This window comes from Protomyctophum parallelum (genome assembly GCF_964188405.1).
Source record: "Protomyctophum parallelum genome assembly, chromosome: 6".
Classification (NCBI taxonomy): domain Eukaryota; kingdom Metazoa; phylum Chordata; class Actinopteri; order Myctophiformes; family Myctophidae; genus Protomyctophum; species Protomyctophum parallelum.
In genome coordinates this window covers 21581091-21595931 of record NC_139701.1, presented here as the reverse complement: position 1 = coordinate 21595931, position 14841 = coordinate 21581091, and the positions used below count along the sequence as shown (strand labels likewise).

General features: G+C 43.3%; 1 protein-coding gene across 1 annotated transcript in view; it reads left to right on the top strand.

Annotated features, from left to right (window-relative positions):
* The first annotated feature begins 9384 nt into the window (after positions 1–9384).
* tprg1 (tumor protein p63 regulated 1) overlaps positions 9385–14841 on the top strand; it is a 35808-nt gene continuing 30351 nt past the window's right edge. The window contains exons 1-2 of the mRNA XM_083766343.1: positions 9385–9539; positions 13683–13828. Coding sequence (XP_083622469.1) covers positions 13693–13828 — 136 coding nt within the window. The 5' untranslated portion in view covers positions 9385–9539; positions 13683–13692. The remainder of the gene's footprint in view (positions 9540–13682; positions 13829–14841) is intronic.

Genomic DNA, 14841 nt, shown 5'->3' with positions numbered 1-14841 from the left:
GAAACATCACGGTTTGAAAGGAGTTATAAAAAGAGCTGATGAAAGTTTCCTATTGCTTGGTGAAGGTCAAGTGAGGGCTCTTGTGAGTCCTCAGTGACCTCGAACAGTGTAGGCTGATGATGACTTAATACATGTCTGGCAACATCCAAGGCCTCGCTCTCTAGACAATGGAGTAGATTGATGATAACATCTGACTACAGTGCCTGCCTATTTTACAGTCAGGAGCGACGTGAGAAAGACAAGACGGAATCAGGATGTCGAGAGTGAGAAAGGGATGAGACGTGCTGACAAGAATGTTCTGTTCACCAGTGTTAGGGGGGACTAAGATTAAAATACGAGGCTCTTGTGCACAATGTGCAGTCAGTCATTGTCGTGACACGAGTCACCTCAGGTTAGCTCTGTTTGTCTTTTCCGTTGGGTTGTTTAAGGTTGCCTGGTGTAGGCAAACAGCATGAGTATGTCAAAGGACGAGAGATGAGTAAATACATGTTGAACATGTTGTAATCTCACTGTAGAGAGCAAGCGTTTGCTCCCTGTGGTATCCATCTTCTGACCGTGTTTTTAGTCACCACTGAAACAACACTGCCACATAGTGGCTGAATGATCTTTTCCTCACATGCAAAAGAAAATTAGTTCAGATCAGGCATTTGGAGATCTGGAGACACTTCTCAGTTTTATGCACTGTGTGGACCAAAGTATTTTTCAAGTATAGCCTACTACTATTTATTTATTTAACAGTCTTTTTATTATAATTATTATTCATACAATCATGCACTGCTCAGTGTGTCAAATAGCAGTGTCGTGTAATTTCTTCCTGGGGTCTGTAGATTATCACCTTATTTTCCTAATGTATCAAGAACAAGAAATGAGCTCCATTTCCCCAGGCAAAGTCCTTCTTTTATTCAATCAATGAGGCAACTGGAAGTACAGGATTACATGTTGTCCAGTCAACATCCCTGTAGTCCTGCACTTCTGGTTAGACACGTAGTTCTTGTCCAGACAATCAGGGGCTTTTGCCTGTACGTGCCCAGGGGACTGTTTTCTCATAATCCGCCTATGCAGACAATTGTCCAGTAAATTGATGGAATTAAAATGGGAGTCTGCATCTTCGTCGCGCGTCGTGCCGTGCTTGCTTCTCGAGTAATATCTGAGCTTCTTATAAAATGTACCAGGTTCACATCTCCGTAACAGAGACATCCAGCTGAGTGCATTGATCACACATCAGTGGTGTAAATCTAGGGGGTGCAGGGAGGATGTGACCGCACCTGCAGGGAGCCCACAGCAGGGGCCGCCCACTTAGCCTGCTAATTACGCTGTTCTATTTCAACATACATGATTATAAATCTAGGAGGTGCAGAGGATGCGACCGCACCTGCAGGGGGCCCTCAGCAGGGGGGGCCCTGCTTATAGCCTCCCAATTACAGTGTCCTATTTCAACATGCATTATCTTGCCACACTAATAAAGCCCTGCGCCCGTTTATCTGTCCGCCTTACTACTACTACCTACTGCATGCCTGTCCAGACATAACGCACTATGTTGTATCCATGCAACTGTCATAATTACTGTACAGTTTGCATTTGCATGAAATACCATGTTATTGCACAACATTTCACGGTGATGCAAATTACATAACATTTTAGGCCACTCCCCTTTCCACTGCGCGCACGCACACACACACACACACACACACACACACACACACACACACTCAGACTCACACTCACACTCACACTCACACTCACACTCACACACACATACACAGGGCGCAGCAAGTACGGTACAGTCCAGTACAGTATAGTACAGTACGGCACAGTATGGTACAGTACAATACGGCGCAGTATTGTACAATACAGCACAGTACAGTATACAGTATGGTACAGTACAGTATGCTACAGTACAGGACAGTATTGTACAGTACAGTGCAGTATGGTACAGTACAGTACCATATGGTACAGTACAGTATGGTACAGTATACAGTATGTTACAGTACGTTAGATATTTTAACTGAAAAGCATATATGGCGTCTAATGGCTGTTATGTCTCACAATGTGCCTTTGTACTGTGTGTTAAATCATGTTGTCATTGAATTGTTTATTAGCCATGTAAAATGCCTCTTTCTCTGCTTCAATAACACAACATTGAGGCATGTTTGAAAAGGCTTCCTAACATAGTTTTGATCTCCTAGATACAAATGAAGTGTGAATAATATCAATATCCAATATGGCAGCTTTTCTTGTCATTTTCACTCTACCCCAGAATGAGAGCTTGTGAACAAGTTAATGCCATTCACATCAGATTTACTTTGTTGTCCAACCATGTCTCAGTGAAAGCGTTGAGGGACATGCACCCTACTGCCACCAGTTGATCAACATGTGTCGCCTCAAGGGTTCACCAGGCACCTTAATGAACCCTCCTGAGTGTCGCTACACAAGCAAGTTGCCGCACGCACGCACGCACGCACGCACGCACGCACGCACGCACGCACGCACGCACGCACGCAGAGGGGGTGTCTACTGTATGTAACATCTGCTGAATCCAGAGCATGATCTCTTAGGAGAGTTAAACCGGGCTTCAAGGGCGGGAGGGGGGGGTGACGACGACGACGACTGCATATCGGAGGGGACATGCATAATAAACAAACAAATGTGACTGCTGGGAGTGCTAGTGTGTGTGCGCGTGCGTGCGTGCGTGCACGAGCAACCATTAAAGGTCCTACAACATGAAATTCAACTTTTCAAAATGTTTTGGTGTTTTTTGCGTTCCCTTAGTGTTTTCTATCCCCACAAATAAACAATTGTGAACAATCAGGCTTTCTCATATTAAATATTTAAAACAGTAAAACAACCGGGAATAGTCTGGTGACCACCCGAGAGATGGTTGGCAGCCAGAATGTAGACGGCACCCGGGTAAGCAATTCGGGTTAGCGCCCCAGCCTGTGTCCGCCATGAGGAGGACGCCCAAAAAACCCACGTGAGGCCTTTAGGAGGGCCATTCAAGCCGCAAGTGGAGCCTGCCGCACCACCGTTGGCCCCGGTGGAGCCTGCAGAATCCACCACTCCAGAGAGTGAGACGTAGGAGGTGCCCGGCCAGGAGTCAACCCACAATGCCTAGTCCCTCCACGCGCCGGATGGCCCACTAGTCGGTACCCGTCGGATGGCCCGCCCAGTACCGGCAGAGTAGTTCTGGAGCAGCGGATTGTGTGTCCCTGGTTTTCTGATCGAGGGTAGCTACTGGGATGTAAGTCGGGACTTGATCACCCCGGCTGGGTCAGCCGAGTGAGGGGTATGATGTTGGAAGACCCGAAACCCCGATGACCTTGGGATACATCACTGAGGATACGTCCCAGTTGTATCCGTTTTTTTGTTCTAAAATGCATTTTAACTTTAAGAAGCAAATACCTGCAGCAGCAGCAAAACGTCAAGAGACTTGTAAAAAACAAATACAATTGAAATTGTTTCCCTCCAGTAAACAATCAATGCCAATATGAGAGAAAAAACTTTTATAATTAGCATTCAGTACATGTCACTGTTCTGAGACATGGGCCAATCTACGACACAATGACAGTTCAGCTTTACTATAAACTTCATTGTATGATGATTAATAGCAGAAAAAAGTTTATCTAAGCTCACCTCTATATATTTTTTTAAAGTTGTGTTTTGCCTACATGCAGTTTATACATTTAGATGATGATTACCGGTATAATTTGTCTTACATAAGTGTCCCAGATGGAAGGTAGGTTGTATGGTCCGATGTGTGTATTAGAGATGATGAGATGTTCAACTGCATTAACTTGTTCAAGTCTAGCAAACAGGGCTCCCAACCCCAAACCCCCGCAACAGTGAGAATTTACAGTTATGCAGTGTTGATTACTTGGCCTAGATACAGCAATATGGATTATTCTGATCCTCGCTTCTCCGAATGATGTGATGCATCATGGGGCATAGGCCAGGGTTTGTAAGTTCACTGGTTTGTAGCAGTATAGAAATCCAATCATGTTGTAGTGATGCAGAAACGTTTACAGAAAACTAGCAGCAGCTCAAATTAAAATGTGTTTTGAATGTGTTTATCACAAATAAATCTATAGGATAGATATTAGACATTTAGAGGGTCTGGTTCAGAAATACACAAACATTTTCAGCAATGATATGAATTGCATGCTTGTCATGACCCAACCCAATTGATGTACTATTTTGTAATGATGATAATTAATTGTCAGACACGCTTTTTATAATTGAAAGCTCACAATGAAGACAAAATAAAAGTTTTTCCTCCCAGGTGTATTCAGGAAAAGCCAGCAACAAAGCCTTCTTCAGGCAAATTAGGTTTTTGAAATGTTTTTAAAGGCACACCAAAGCCTGCTCTGAAAAGCATTTACTTTAAACTTGCTTGTACAGTAACACATGCCAGAAAACAACATGATCATCAGCAAATTCTGATTAAAAACACTACTTACTGAGTGTAGTAGTTGTTGTGATCTCTAAATGGAACCTCGGTCTGGCTCTGACAGGCAGATAGTGTGTGTAGGCTGGGTGGTGTGTGATGATGATCCAGTTGAAGTACCTCTGTTGGTACGGAGACGGGCCCGGGAGAACCAATGATGAGACACAGAGACAGTATCACACCATAGATTCACAAAGGTTATACTGCTGGATCATAGAAACGAGACAGTAAGATATGAAGATGCGCGGCATAGGAACGTGGCATGATGATGCGCAAGGTTGACCTCACGATGTACAGGGCTAGCCTTACTGTACAAAGTTGACCTCACGATGTACAGGGCTAGCCTTACTGTACAAGGTTGACCTCACGATGTACAGGGCTAGCCTTACTGTACAAGGTTGACCTCACAATGTACAGGGCTAGCCTTACTGTACAAGGTTGACCTCACGATGTACAGGGCTAGCCTTACTGTACAAGGTTGACCTCACAATGTACAGGGCTAGCCTTACTGTACAAGGTTGACCTCACGATGTACAGGGCTAGCCTTACTGTACAAGGTTGACCTCACGATGTACAGGGCTAGCCTTACTGTACAAGGTTGACCTCACGATGTACAGGGCTAGCCTTACTGTCGGCATACCAGGCGGACCTTATGGGTGCCACCTAACAGGATGCCTCACATATCAAGACAGTACAATGCAGACAGAGACACATCTCGCTATCAAGCACAATGCAAGCTGCACTGTAACTTATGAAGTACACTGTATCTCAAGTTCAGTACACAGATATACTTAGCTGTATATGGCATGAATCATAACAGTAGTTTTTTAGAAATTAACACTTTTTTATAACTGGCTTAGACTACTGTAATTGCAGCACTGTTCTGATCTTGCCGTACAAACAATTTAACAACAGAATAGATATCTCCCACAATGAATTGCTGTATGGAGATTTTCTCAAGGTTCTCCTACACCAATTTTGTCCTATTTGGCAATGAACCATTTATGGAAATGAATAACTAAATAGTCCAGGAAGTTTATTGCAGAATTATTACTGGACCAAAAGAGACAAATGAAAATCATAAACAAATGTCCATTCACAGAATACTAAAGAGCATGAAAAAGCAGGGAGGCTGTGGGAGTAGCAAAGCAATACTGCTGAATGAGTCATTGTTTTGAATGCTGTCAACATCTTTGATGGCTCCAGATTACAGCAGGGTTGGTTTGGAACTTGGAGACAGTTATTTGAATAGCTCCTTGAGAGAACGGCATACAGGAATGTGTAGTATTGTAGTGTGCTCTGTCAGAAACTGTTAGCTATAATGCATGCTGATGTTTAAATAGTCAAGCTATTCAAGGTTTTCCTGTGTGTGTGTGTGTGTGTGTGTGTGGGGGGGGGGGGGGGGGGGGTTAAATCGCTGTCAACTATCATGTTTATTCCACAATCGGCTGATTATGTTGTTGTCCAGCTAAATCACAAGTGTATTTTAGGAAACGTCAACGCTCAGACATAATCTTGAGGAAGGAAAATCCAGGCCAAAGTAATTATTTCATAACTAAGCAGGAGTCGGGTATCCAGAAACATTGTTTATATAATTGTAAACATATCCGACAGTAAATTGTCATCCACAGCCTGCAGTAAAAAAAACTACGGACAATATACCATGCTCAGACACTATAGGCTACAGTAGTAACTAACAATAACCCCCAATTCAACCCCTGATGCTGATCACAAAGCAGGGAGGCATTGGGTACCATTTTATAGTTTTGGTCGACTCAGCCAGGGATTGAACCCCTGATCTGCCAGTGTCAGGGCAGACAGGGCTGTTCAGTTACTACTGCTTGTGTCTAAAGCATGGTAGATACCGTCTGCAGAAGAAATGTTGGATACATTATTTTGAAGCATACATGTGTAGGGAGTCCCTAGCCTGGTTTTACATTCTTCCTTGAATCAAATGCTTTGCGATTTCAAGGGAGAGTGGTTAAACCAGGCTAGGGGTTCCCTGCGAGTCCAGGGGGTGTATCTGTAGCCTGGCTAATAAGCCAGACTCAAATCACACTGTCGTGTGGTATTTGAGTCTGGAGATGCTGTGTATGGATCTTGTTTCCCGGGGGGCGGGTTCAAACATTTTCTCTTTCACGCAATTGGTCAGAGTCAGTCAAAGGTCTCAAGCATTGAACGTCACTGTACCAAAGCCCGCCCATATTGCATACCGTGTCCCGATTGGCCACACCAGTTCTCTGGTGTAGGAAATGGACGTACAATTGAGCCTCTCCAGACCGTAATCCGCCGGCAGGCAATTTTCTTTTGCCAACGGCTGATTCGGTCTGGCTTATTAGCCAGGCTAGTGTATCTGTACTATGTACTCTATCAAGCTGCCTCATGCTAAAGAAAACAGGAGATAGGCTCCTGAACTAAGACTCGGGAACTGGTACATAGCTGGCCTATAGCTGTTAGCCAAGGATTGGAATATGCAAAGCAAAATGAAATTTAAGCAATAGAATAAGCCATCGAAACATAATAGACTGAACTTGAGAGAATGTGAAGATCATGCTATTAATGATAATTGGAAACAGTGTGACCAGACAAAAGTTTGCCAATTTCTCTGCTTCATCTCTACACAATACAATTGTATCCTATTATCAGTGTTGGCAAGTAACTTAAGTAATATACTACTTTCAGTAATATTATTACTTTTTTCCAGTAATATGTAACTTAACTAGTTACTTTCACATTTTGAGTAATAATATTACATTTACTTTTTTTCAAAAGTAATATTATTACTATTTTCACGAGCCTTGGTGGAACTGTGGGTTTGAGTGTTTGTTTATAATGGTAGACTGGGTTGAAGTCAAGTTGCTTTGCAGACTGCTGATCCGCTCTAGATCTAGACTCTAGAGAGGATACGGAAACGATGCACACTCGTCGGTACGTATGTGTGAAGTATCCGATGCAGAAGGGCGGGCCTTAAACCGTCCGGAACACGGAACAACAACCTAAACTAGTGTGTGTAACTCGTTAGACTGCACTGTTAGAGAGAAGAGATGTAAATAAACTAACAATGGAGGAGGTGGAGGAGACAGAAACACCGGCACAACAAAGCGTTATAACATTCAATACTTGGAACTATTCGCATTATTTTGAGTATGTCCGTGATCAAGACGAGATGAACATTATTGTCCGCTGCAAGTTGTGCATACGGAAGAAGCTATATTCCACGTCGAAATCTACTTCTAATCTATGTGTACAAATGGATCCATCATCATGAGTTAAATAAACACTGCAGAATAGGGGAGGGGGGCCTGCTAATGTTGAAAATGCAAAGTAAGACTTTTTGGGACAAAATATGCAATTACTGGGGGCGAGAGAAAAAGTAATAAGTAACTAGTTACTTTTCTCAGTAGTATAACTTTATTACTTTTTTTTAAAGTAATAAGTAGTATATTAGTGTTAAAGTAATATTTTGCCAACACTGCCTATTATAGGCTATTAGTGTTTCATCATTATTTATTTGCAGTCTGTTTAGCTGGGAACTGGAATCAAACCTGTGACCTTCTGTTTCCCAGGTGTCCTATAGCCTCTCTCTAAACGATTGCTATTGTTAAGAATAATGTGTACGAAATATTAGAAAAAATTGAAGTGATTTATAATATGATTACACTAGCTGAATGTTCTTGCCTGTTAAGATGTTGACCAGGGTTCTCCTGGTCTAATCTCCCCCTGCCCCTACATGCATGTGGTTGCTATATCAACAGGAATCTAGCTAAGGTAAATGACACAATGACTGAATTAGTCCAAATTCTACAAGTTATACCAAGATGATGTTGTTTAATGGATAAATGTGCAATTTGTCTACCTAACAATAAGGAGAACGTGTCCAGTGAGTTGATTAACTAATTACTCTATTAATTTGTTCTGACACAGGTCTGCTGATGTGTTAAGGCTGTATTAAATAGCTCTATATTCTCTCAATGTGTTTTTTTGTATTTCCGTCTCGGCATCTCTCCAGGCAGCTCCATACAGTGAAATTGTGGCTTTTAATTAAGTGATTTAAAGGGATATTTTACTTAAAAAAATTAAGTGAAGCTGGGCATAGGATAAAGAATCACACCTGTGTGAAGTGAGGGGCGATCTTATCATCGTACATCATCATACGTCTGTCTGTAGGCCTACGTGTCTATGGCTGTAATGCACGTAACCCGAGAACCGTTCGCCCCACTGACTTAAAATTGGACACACGCGTTCCACACCCCCACAGGGAGTGCAGTGCCCGTCGTCGAGTCGGTCGGACTCACTGTTGTACAAAACCGCCATAAAAGGCCCCTAGATGGAGTGCAGTGCCCGGTGTCGAGTCGTTCAGACCCACGGTTGTCCAGAACTGCCACATGGAGCTGGCCTGTTCTGACATCACAACATATTCATACACTTCATATTTGGGCATGCCTGATACAGAACTCCATATATTAACTCTGACACGGGTAGTACTACAATGGGTATTGCATAGCCGGCCGGGTCGGGCATGGATCTCCAACTTCTATCGTTACCAGTGCTTACAGCTGGGCACCAGTCTAGTGACAAGGACTTAGTTTGTAAGAAAGTTTGTGAACAGTCGTGAACATACACAAAAATCACAGTTCTTATCGTCATACATCATCAATACATCATTTAACATACATCATCATAAATCACAGTCCGTGCTCAGCCAATCAAATAATTTCCCTAGTACAAAGTTAAACCTAAACACACAAAGCTGAGGGATTTGTGGTGCTCACTCTTGATTGACACAAACACAGTGAGAGGGGATAGGAGGGAGACACCCTTTTTTTCCAAACAGCCCCACCCACTGCACTCACACACGACGCACGCACGCACGCACACACACACACACACACACACACACACACACACATTCCACTTCTTATGAATCATAATAAAGCGGTGTGCCTAGCAGCTGTAGTGTGTACAGTACACGCCCCATAAAACAAACTTACAGCGGAACAAGGAAGTTTATAATGTGCATTGTGCACCTGTCGTGTTGATGCTGTCTCTACATCCTCGTTTCATTTCCTACCGACGTCGTTGACATCGATCATTTTAGGTAAGTATATTTGCACAGCCAGGAGTGGACTACCGAATTGCCAAATTGTCATATATTGGATAATTTAGCAAGAGGAATTAATGCATCGTTTTACCGACTAAAGTGCGCACTGTGTATGATGAAGTAAACACACAGTCTCACTTTCGTTTCTCACAAAATAGTAGCCCTGGAACATGACTGCCATGATGATTATCATGACAGTCATGCAGAAACTTTGCCCTGTTTGCGCTCGCTGCATTTACAAGATTTCCGTATATATAAACATTCAGATTTCAAATATAAAGTACTCACAAAGTGTCCCACGGGTGTTAGTTAGTAGCAGCGCCAGCGATTAGAATTGCTGCGTCCCGCGTTGTTTAATAAAAAGCATTTTTGTCCGAGCTCCCCGGCTACTTTTTTCAAACGGGGTTCGTTTGGGAAATCCACAGTTGCACACCGGGAGCGCACTCGCCTATTAGTCTGTATTGGCAGGGCGGTGAGCGTACCTATATCGAACACACCGAGTGCCACCCTCCTCCCGACCGATAGGGGCGCGTAGTTGAAAGCCAATGGCAAAATAACAGCTCGGATAAAAATGCTTTTTATTAAACAACGCGGGATGCAGAAATTCTAATCGCTGGAGCTGCAACTAACTAACACCCGTGGGACAAATTGTGAGTACTTGATATTTGAAATCTGAATGTTTATATACGGAAATCTTATAAATGCAGCGAGCGCAAAAAACAGGGTGAAGTTTCTTCATGACTCTCGTATGAATACGAGAGTCATGAACCATGGCTAACAAAATAGTAGCTAGGGCTGCTAGGCTGTAGGATGCTTGCCTTCAAGTGAAACCATGAAAGAATTTGCAACATAATCATAATGTATTTCATCTGAGCTTTTTGAAGATGGGAAGTGAGCACGGCACACGCTATAGAGTTTAGAATACATTAAAGCCTAATAAAGCTGCAATCCGGACTAATTTAGCCAGTCGTTATGGTTGAGCTAGTATAATGAGGTGGTCTCCAGACTCCCACTCTCCCTAAAGGAGCGTGAATCCCCACTCCTTCAAAACTGCAATTCGAAACTGGCCCCAGTAAAAAGTCAAAGCCAAAGACCCTCAATGGGTCTGGTGACTCTGGTCCACTAATACTCTAAATACTTCCTTATTGTCATCGAAGTTCACACCCACAACACCAGAGGGACTTCAACAAACCATGTTCAACCCAGATTCGGCACAAACAAGGGACTAAATCCATTTAGCTCCTATGCCACCAAAATGTGGAACCGTGGAACGCCCTACCAACAGCCATTAAGACATTAAGCCATTGAATACCTTGGCTTGACTCCTTCAAAACCGCTCTCAAAGGGCACCTACGGTACCAATTCGAAACTGGCCCCCGTAAAATCTGAATCCCCCCGCCCCTTTCCCCCTTACTGTATGTTTCTTTTCCCTTGTTACCTCCATACTTGCCCTGGTCCAGTGTTTAGTTACAGCGAGTCTCTCACTGACGCCCTGTGGGAGTCTCTTCCGCAGCTCTCTAGCAACTTTCTCACTCCCGTTCAAGGTTTACAATTCCCAGCAAATAAACAAAACGACGTAACTACTCACCGACACAAAGCCTGCTAGACCTTGGTAAAAGTCTATTCTCGAAGCTGGGAAGCATCTCAGGTCCCCAGCTTCTCTAAAATACACTTTGTGCCATTTTGCAATGTACCCTGAATTTACCGGACAGAGTCATTCTTCTACTACGGCATTTCTGGGTTTTTCCTGTGCCGATCTGGTTGGATTCATTTTATTTAATGACTAAAATAGTGTATTTTAGAGACCTGAGACACTCCCCAGCTTTGAGAATAGACTTTTACCAAGGTCTAGCAGGCTTTGTGTCGGTGAGTAGCTACGTCGTTTTGTTTATTTGCTGGGAATTGTAAACCCTTGAACGGGAGTGAGAAAGTTGCTAGAGAGCTGCGGAAGGGACTCCCACAGGGCGTCAGTGAGAGACTCGCTGTAAGCACTGGACCAGGGCTACCTCCTTGTATGTGGACGAGCAAATCGGCCTTTCAAAAACAGTGCAACTGTTTTAATTCAGCTGTGGGCTTTATATATATCTCACATAAATTCAGTTGTCATCTTACATAATCATGGTGAAAAGAAGATTTATTTTTAAAAACATTGTATCATGGTTAAGTAAGGGATAATATCTGGCTAGTGGTTATTGTCGGTAGTTCACCGACAGGGAGTTTAACCCTGTCGATATTACCGTTTACCGCAATATTTGAAATCAATATCGGTAATATCACGGAGAAATAATACCGAATACCGTCATAATACTAATATCGTAATTTTACCGTCATGTAAATATGGAAAAAGAAATAATGAATAAACGTCTACATTACTGTATGTGTGTGTGTGTGTCTCAGTGTGTGATGAATTTACGAGTATTTCATTTTAAACAACTATAATTTGCCTAATAACTTGGTGTCCATGCATTGACTGGCACTGACGAGGCGACAGCAGCATTGTCGGACCGCCTCCGCCCAGGAAAGCAAACAAAACATGGCACCGGTGAGAGTAACAAGTCCTAGCAAGTTGGTTCGTAAAAAAACATCTGGAAATACTGCTGTATGGCAGCATTTCGGGTTCCAGCCAAATGAAAAAGGCAGATAATCGATAATACCGATTATCGCGATATTATTCAATGCATCAATACCGATATAAAAAATCAATATTGCCCAAGCCTACATGTTGCTGTAAACAGCCATCTGTTGTAGGTGGAAAGCCGGGTGACGTGAGGTTAGTTTGAAGGGGGTGAGGGGACTATGGCGTCATCGTTTCAGCAAATAGGTGACAAAGTAGTGTCTCCGAAGTTTGTCACTCTGGGAGTGACAAACGGTTTAAAAAAGAACCGGTTAGTCCTGTAGTCCCTGTAGTGGCAGAAAAGAGGGCCTCCATGCAGGAGCTCAGGCCAAGGCCAGAGTTTTAACAGCAGTAATGGAAAGGGCATAGGTCAGCTAAGCATGGCGGCAGCCGAAGACCCAGAAAGTGTTGCCACAATTACAGGAACAAAAAGAACAAACAAACAGCTCGCCCACGGTAAAATGGTGTTTACCAAAACAACAGGGCACCAACTAGAACATCAGAACAAAGGGGGAATGAGAGCACACAGTCTATCAGTAATCAAACTTTATAAATATGTTCAAAGTAATATGTGAAGTTGCCAGAAGGCGACAGAAGAGAAGAGAGAGAAAGATTAAGATCACCTAATCAAGAAACGACAGGTGAACAGGATGGGCTTGTGATCGAGGCACGGGAAGGACAGGAAGGAGGACTTGCTATGATGAAAATAGGCAAACAATGGGAAGAAAGCTGCCAAAATGAGAGTATAAATGAGGAGGGTCTGATGGACCAGCGTGTGCCTCTATCATATTGTGTGGATACTATGTCCGTGTATGCGACGCATCTTGCTTAACCCATTCAGGCCTGACCTCAACATTAAAATAAAATCTTCTGGTTGGAATAACGTGTTCCTTCCACGCGCTACGTCCAACCAGGGAAACTCCCCCCTGTCAGGTGTAAAGGAGCAACTTGGACACTCAGGCATGAAGGAAGCATGAGTTCAAGTCCGTTTCTCTCCCCTTGTCCCCCATATATGAGGACTAGGTTGGTGGAGGGTGTGTAGAGCCAAGGATCACATTAGATGATTGACACAGGGGTGAAAAATAGGTTACAAAATCGTGGGATAAAAAAAAAAGAAGAAAAAAAAGTCTTCTAAATCCTCCAGTTTTCTGAAATAAATATTTTCACGATTTTTCAAAAATAGCAGACCTACAAGCTCGTAGCGCGCCAGAGCTTGTAGATCTGCTATTTTTCAATAGCTAAATTATAGCTATTAACATAATGTTTAAAACACCAAAAGGGGTTCCCGGCCCAAAATGGGTGAATAAACCCTACTAAGCCGATCTACGTTCCTGCTTGATTACTTCACCCGTGTATTATCATGCCTGAGTTCCCAAGAGCATCACTAGCAACTTCATCCCCCAAAACGCTGTCTACGCGTGGCAGAAAGGGTTAGATCGGCTAAGTACTTGTGCGGATAACGATAATACGTCCTTGTTTAGACGGCACATAAACATTGATTTTACTGTTATCTCTGTCTGGAACAGGTCAGGCAGGATGGCAGAGCTTGAGGAGGGAGAATTCAAAGCTGTGGATCTGTCTCCAGATTCATATTCCAGCACTCAGGGAAATGATCCCCCTCAGAGGCTGAGCCAGGTAGAGGAGGAGGAGGAGGGTCAACCCATACACAAAGGTATGCCTGAGTACAGAATCACTTAATCTCAATTATCCTAAATTTATAATAAAATTGGCTAATGGGAGGAGGGCCGGCGGATGTCACCCAAACACAACCATCAACAAACCCCTTATGCCCAAATTGCCCATAATATGCCCATAATATGGGCAATTTGGGCATAAGGGGCCATATTAATATATTATATTAATATGGCCATATGTATGTAGGCATGCCATGCCACTAACCATGAACAAACCCGATACACCCATATATAGTATATACTGTAGTCATATATGGAGATCCGGTTGTCCAGTGCCACAGATCCGACCGCTATGCCAATCCAATGGCTTATATGGAGCGGAGCGCCCTTCTACTTCCGCATTTGCGGAAGTGCAAACGAGTGCTCAATGTTAAACCCTAGCTGCCCAGGGTTTCCTCGTGCTAAATGCACGGGTACGCCTGCAGTTCCAGCTTCAACCACTAAGTCTGGCCAGCCTTTTTGGGGGCTTGGTCAGAACATGTGCATATATCATGGGACCGACCAACTTCAAACATGGCAGTGCATATTCTGATGACACCAGGGATCTCCATATATGATTATGGGCATAAAAGGCACAAGGACTGACAGTTACAGAGACATCCATAGAGGGTATAGACCGATTCAGAAACGAGTCCCCTGGTCGCAGCGAACGTATTTCCTGTAGGCGGAGACGACATATCTGTGGTGTAAACTCGCTGGTCTTTTCACGAACACTAACTTTACAAAGATGCCCAGAACATCGGGATGAATCTGTGTAGTTTATGTCTGCTCCAACAGTTGTGGCAACATTCAACTTAGGAGAAAAACGGAATGTCAAAACATACACAGGCTGAGACCATAGAGTAATGGTTGAGGTGAAGCAGTGAAAGGTCCTGAAAGATACATAACGTCCGTCTTACCCAATACCCAATCTTTCTATTATATGAACACAAGGCTGCTGTACTTTATATCTCATACTTTAAATGCTTAGTATGTCAGTAGTCAGTAGTCA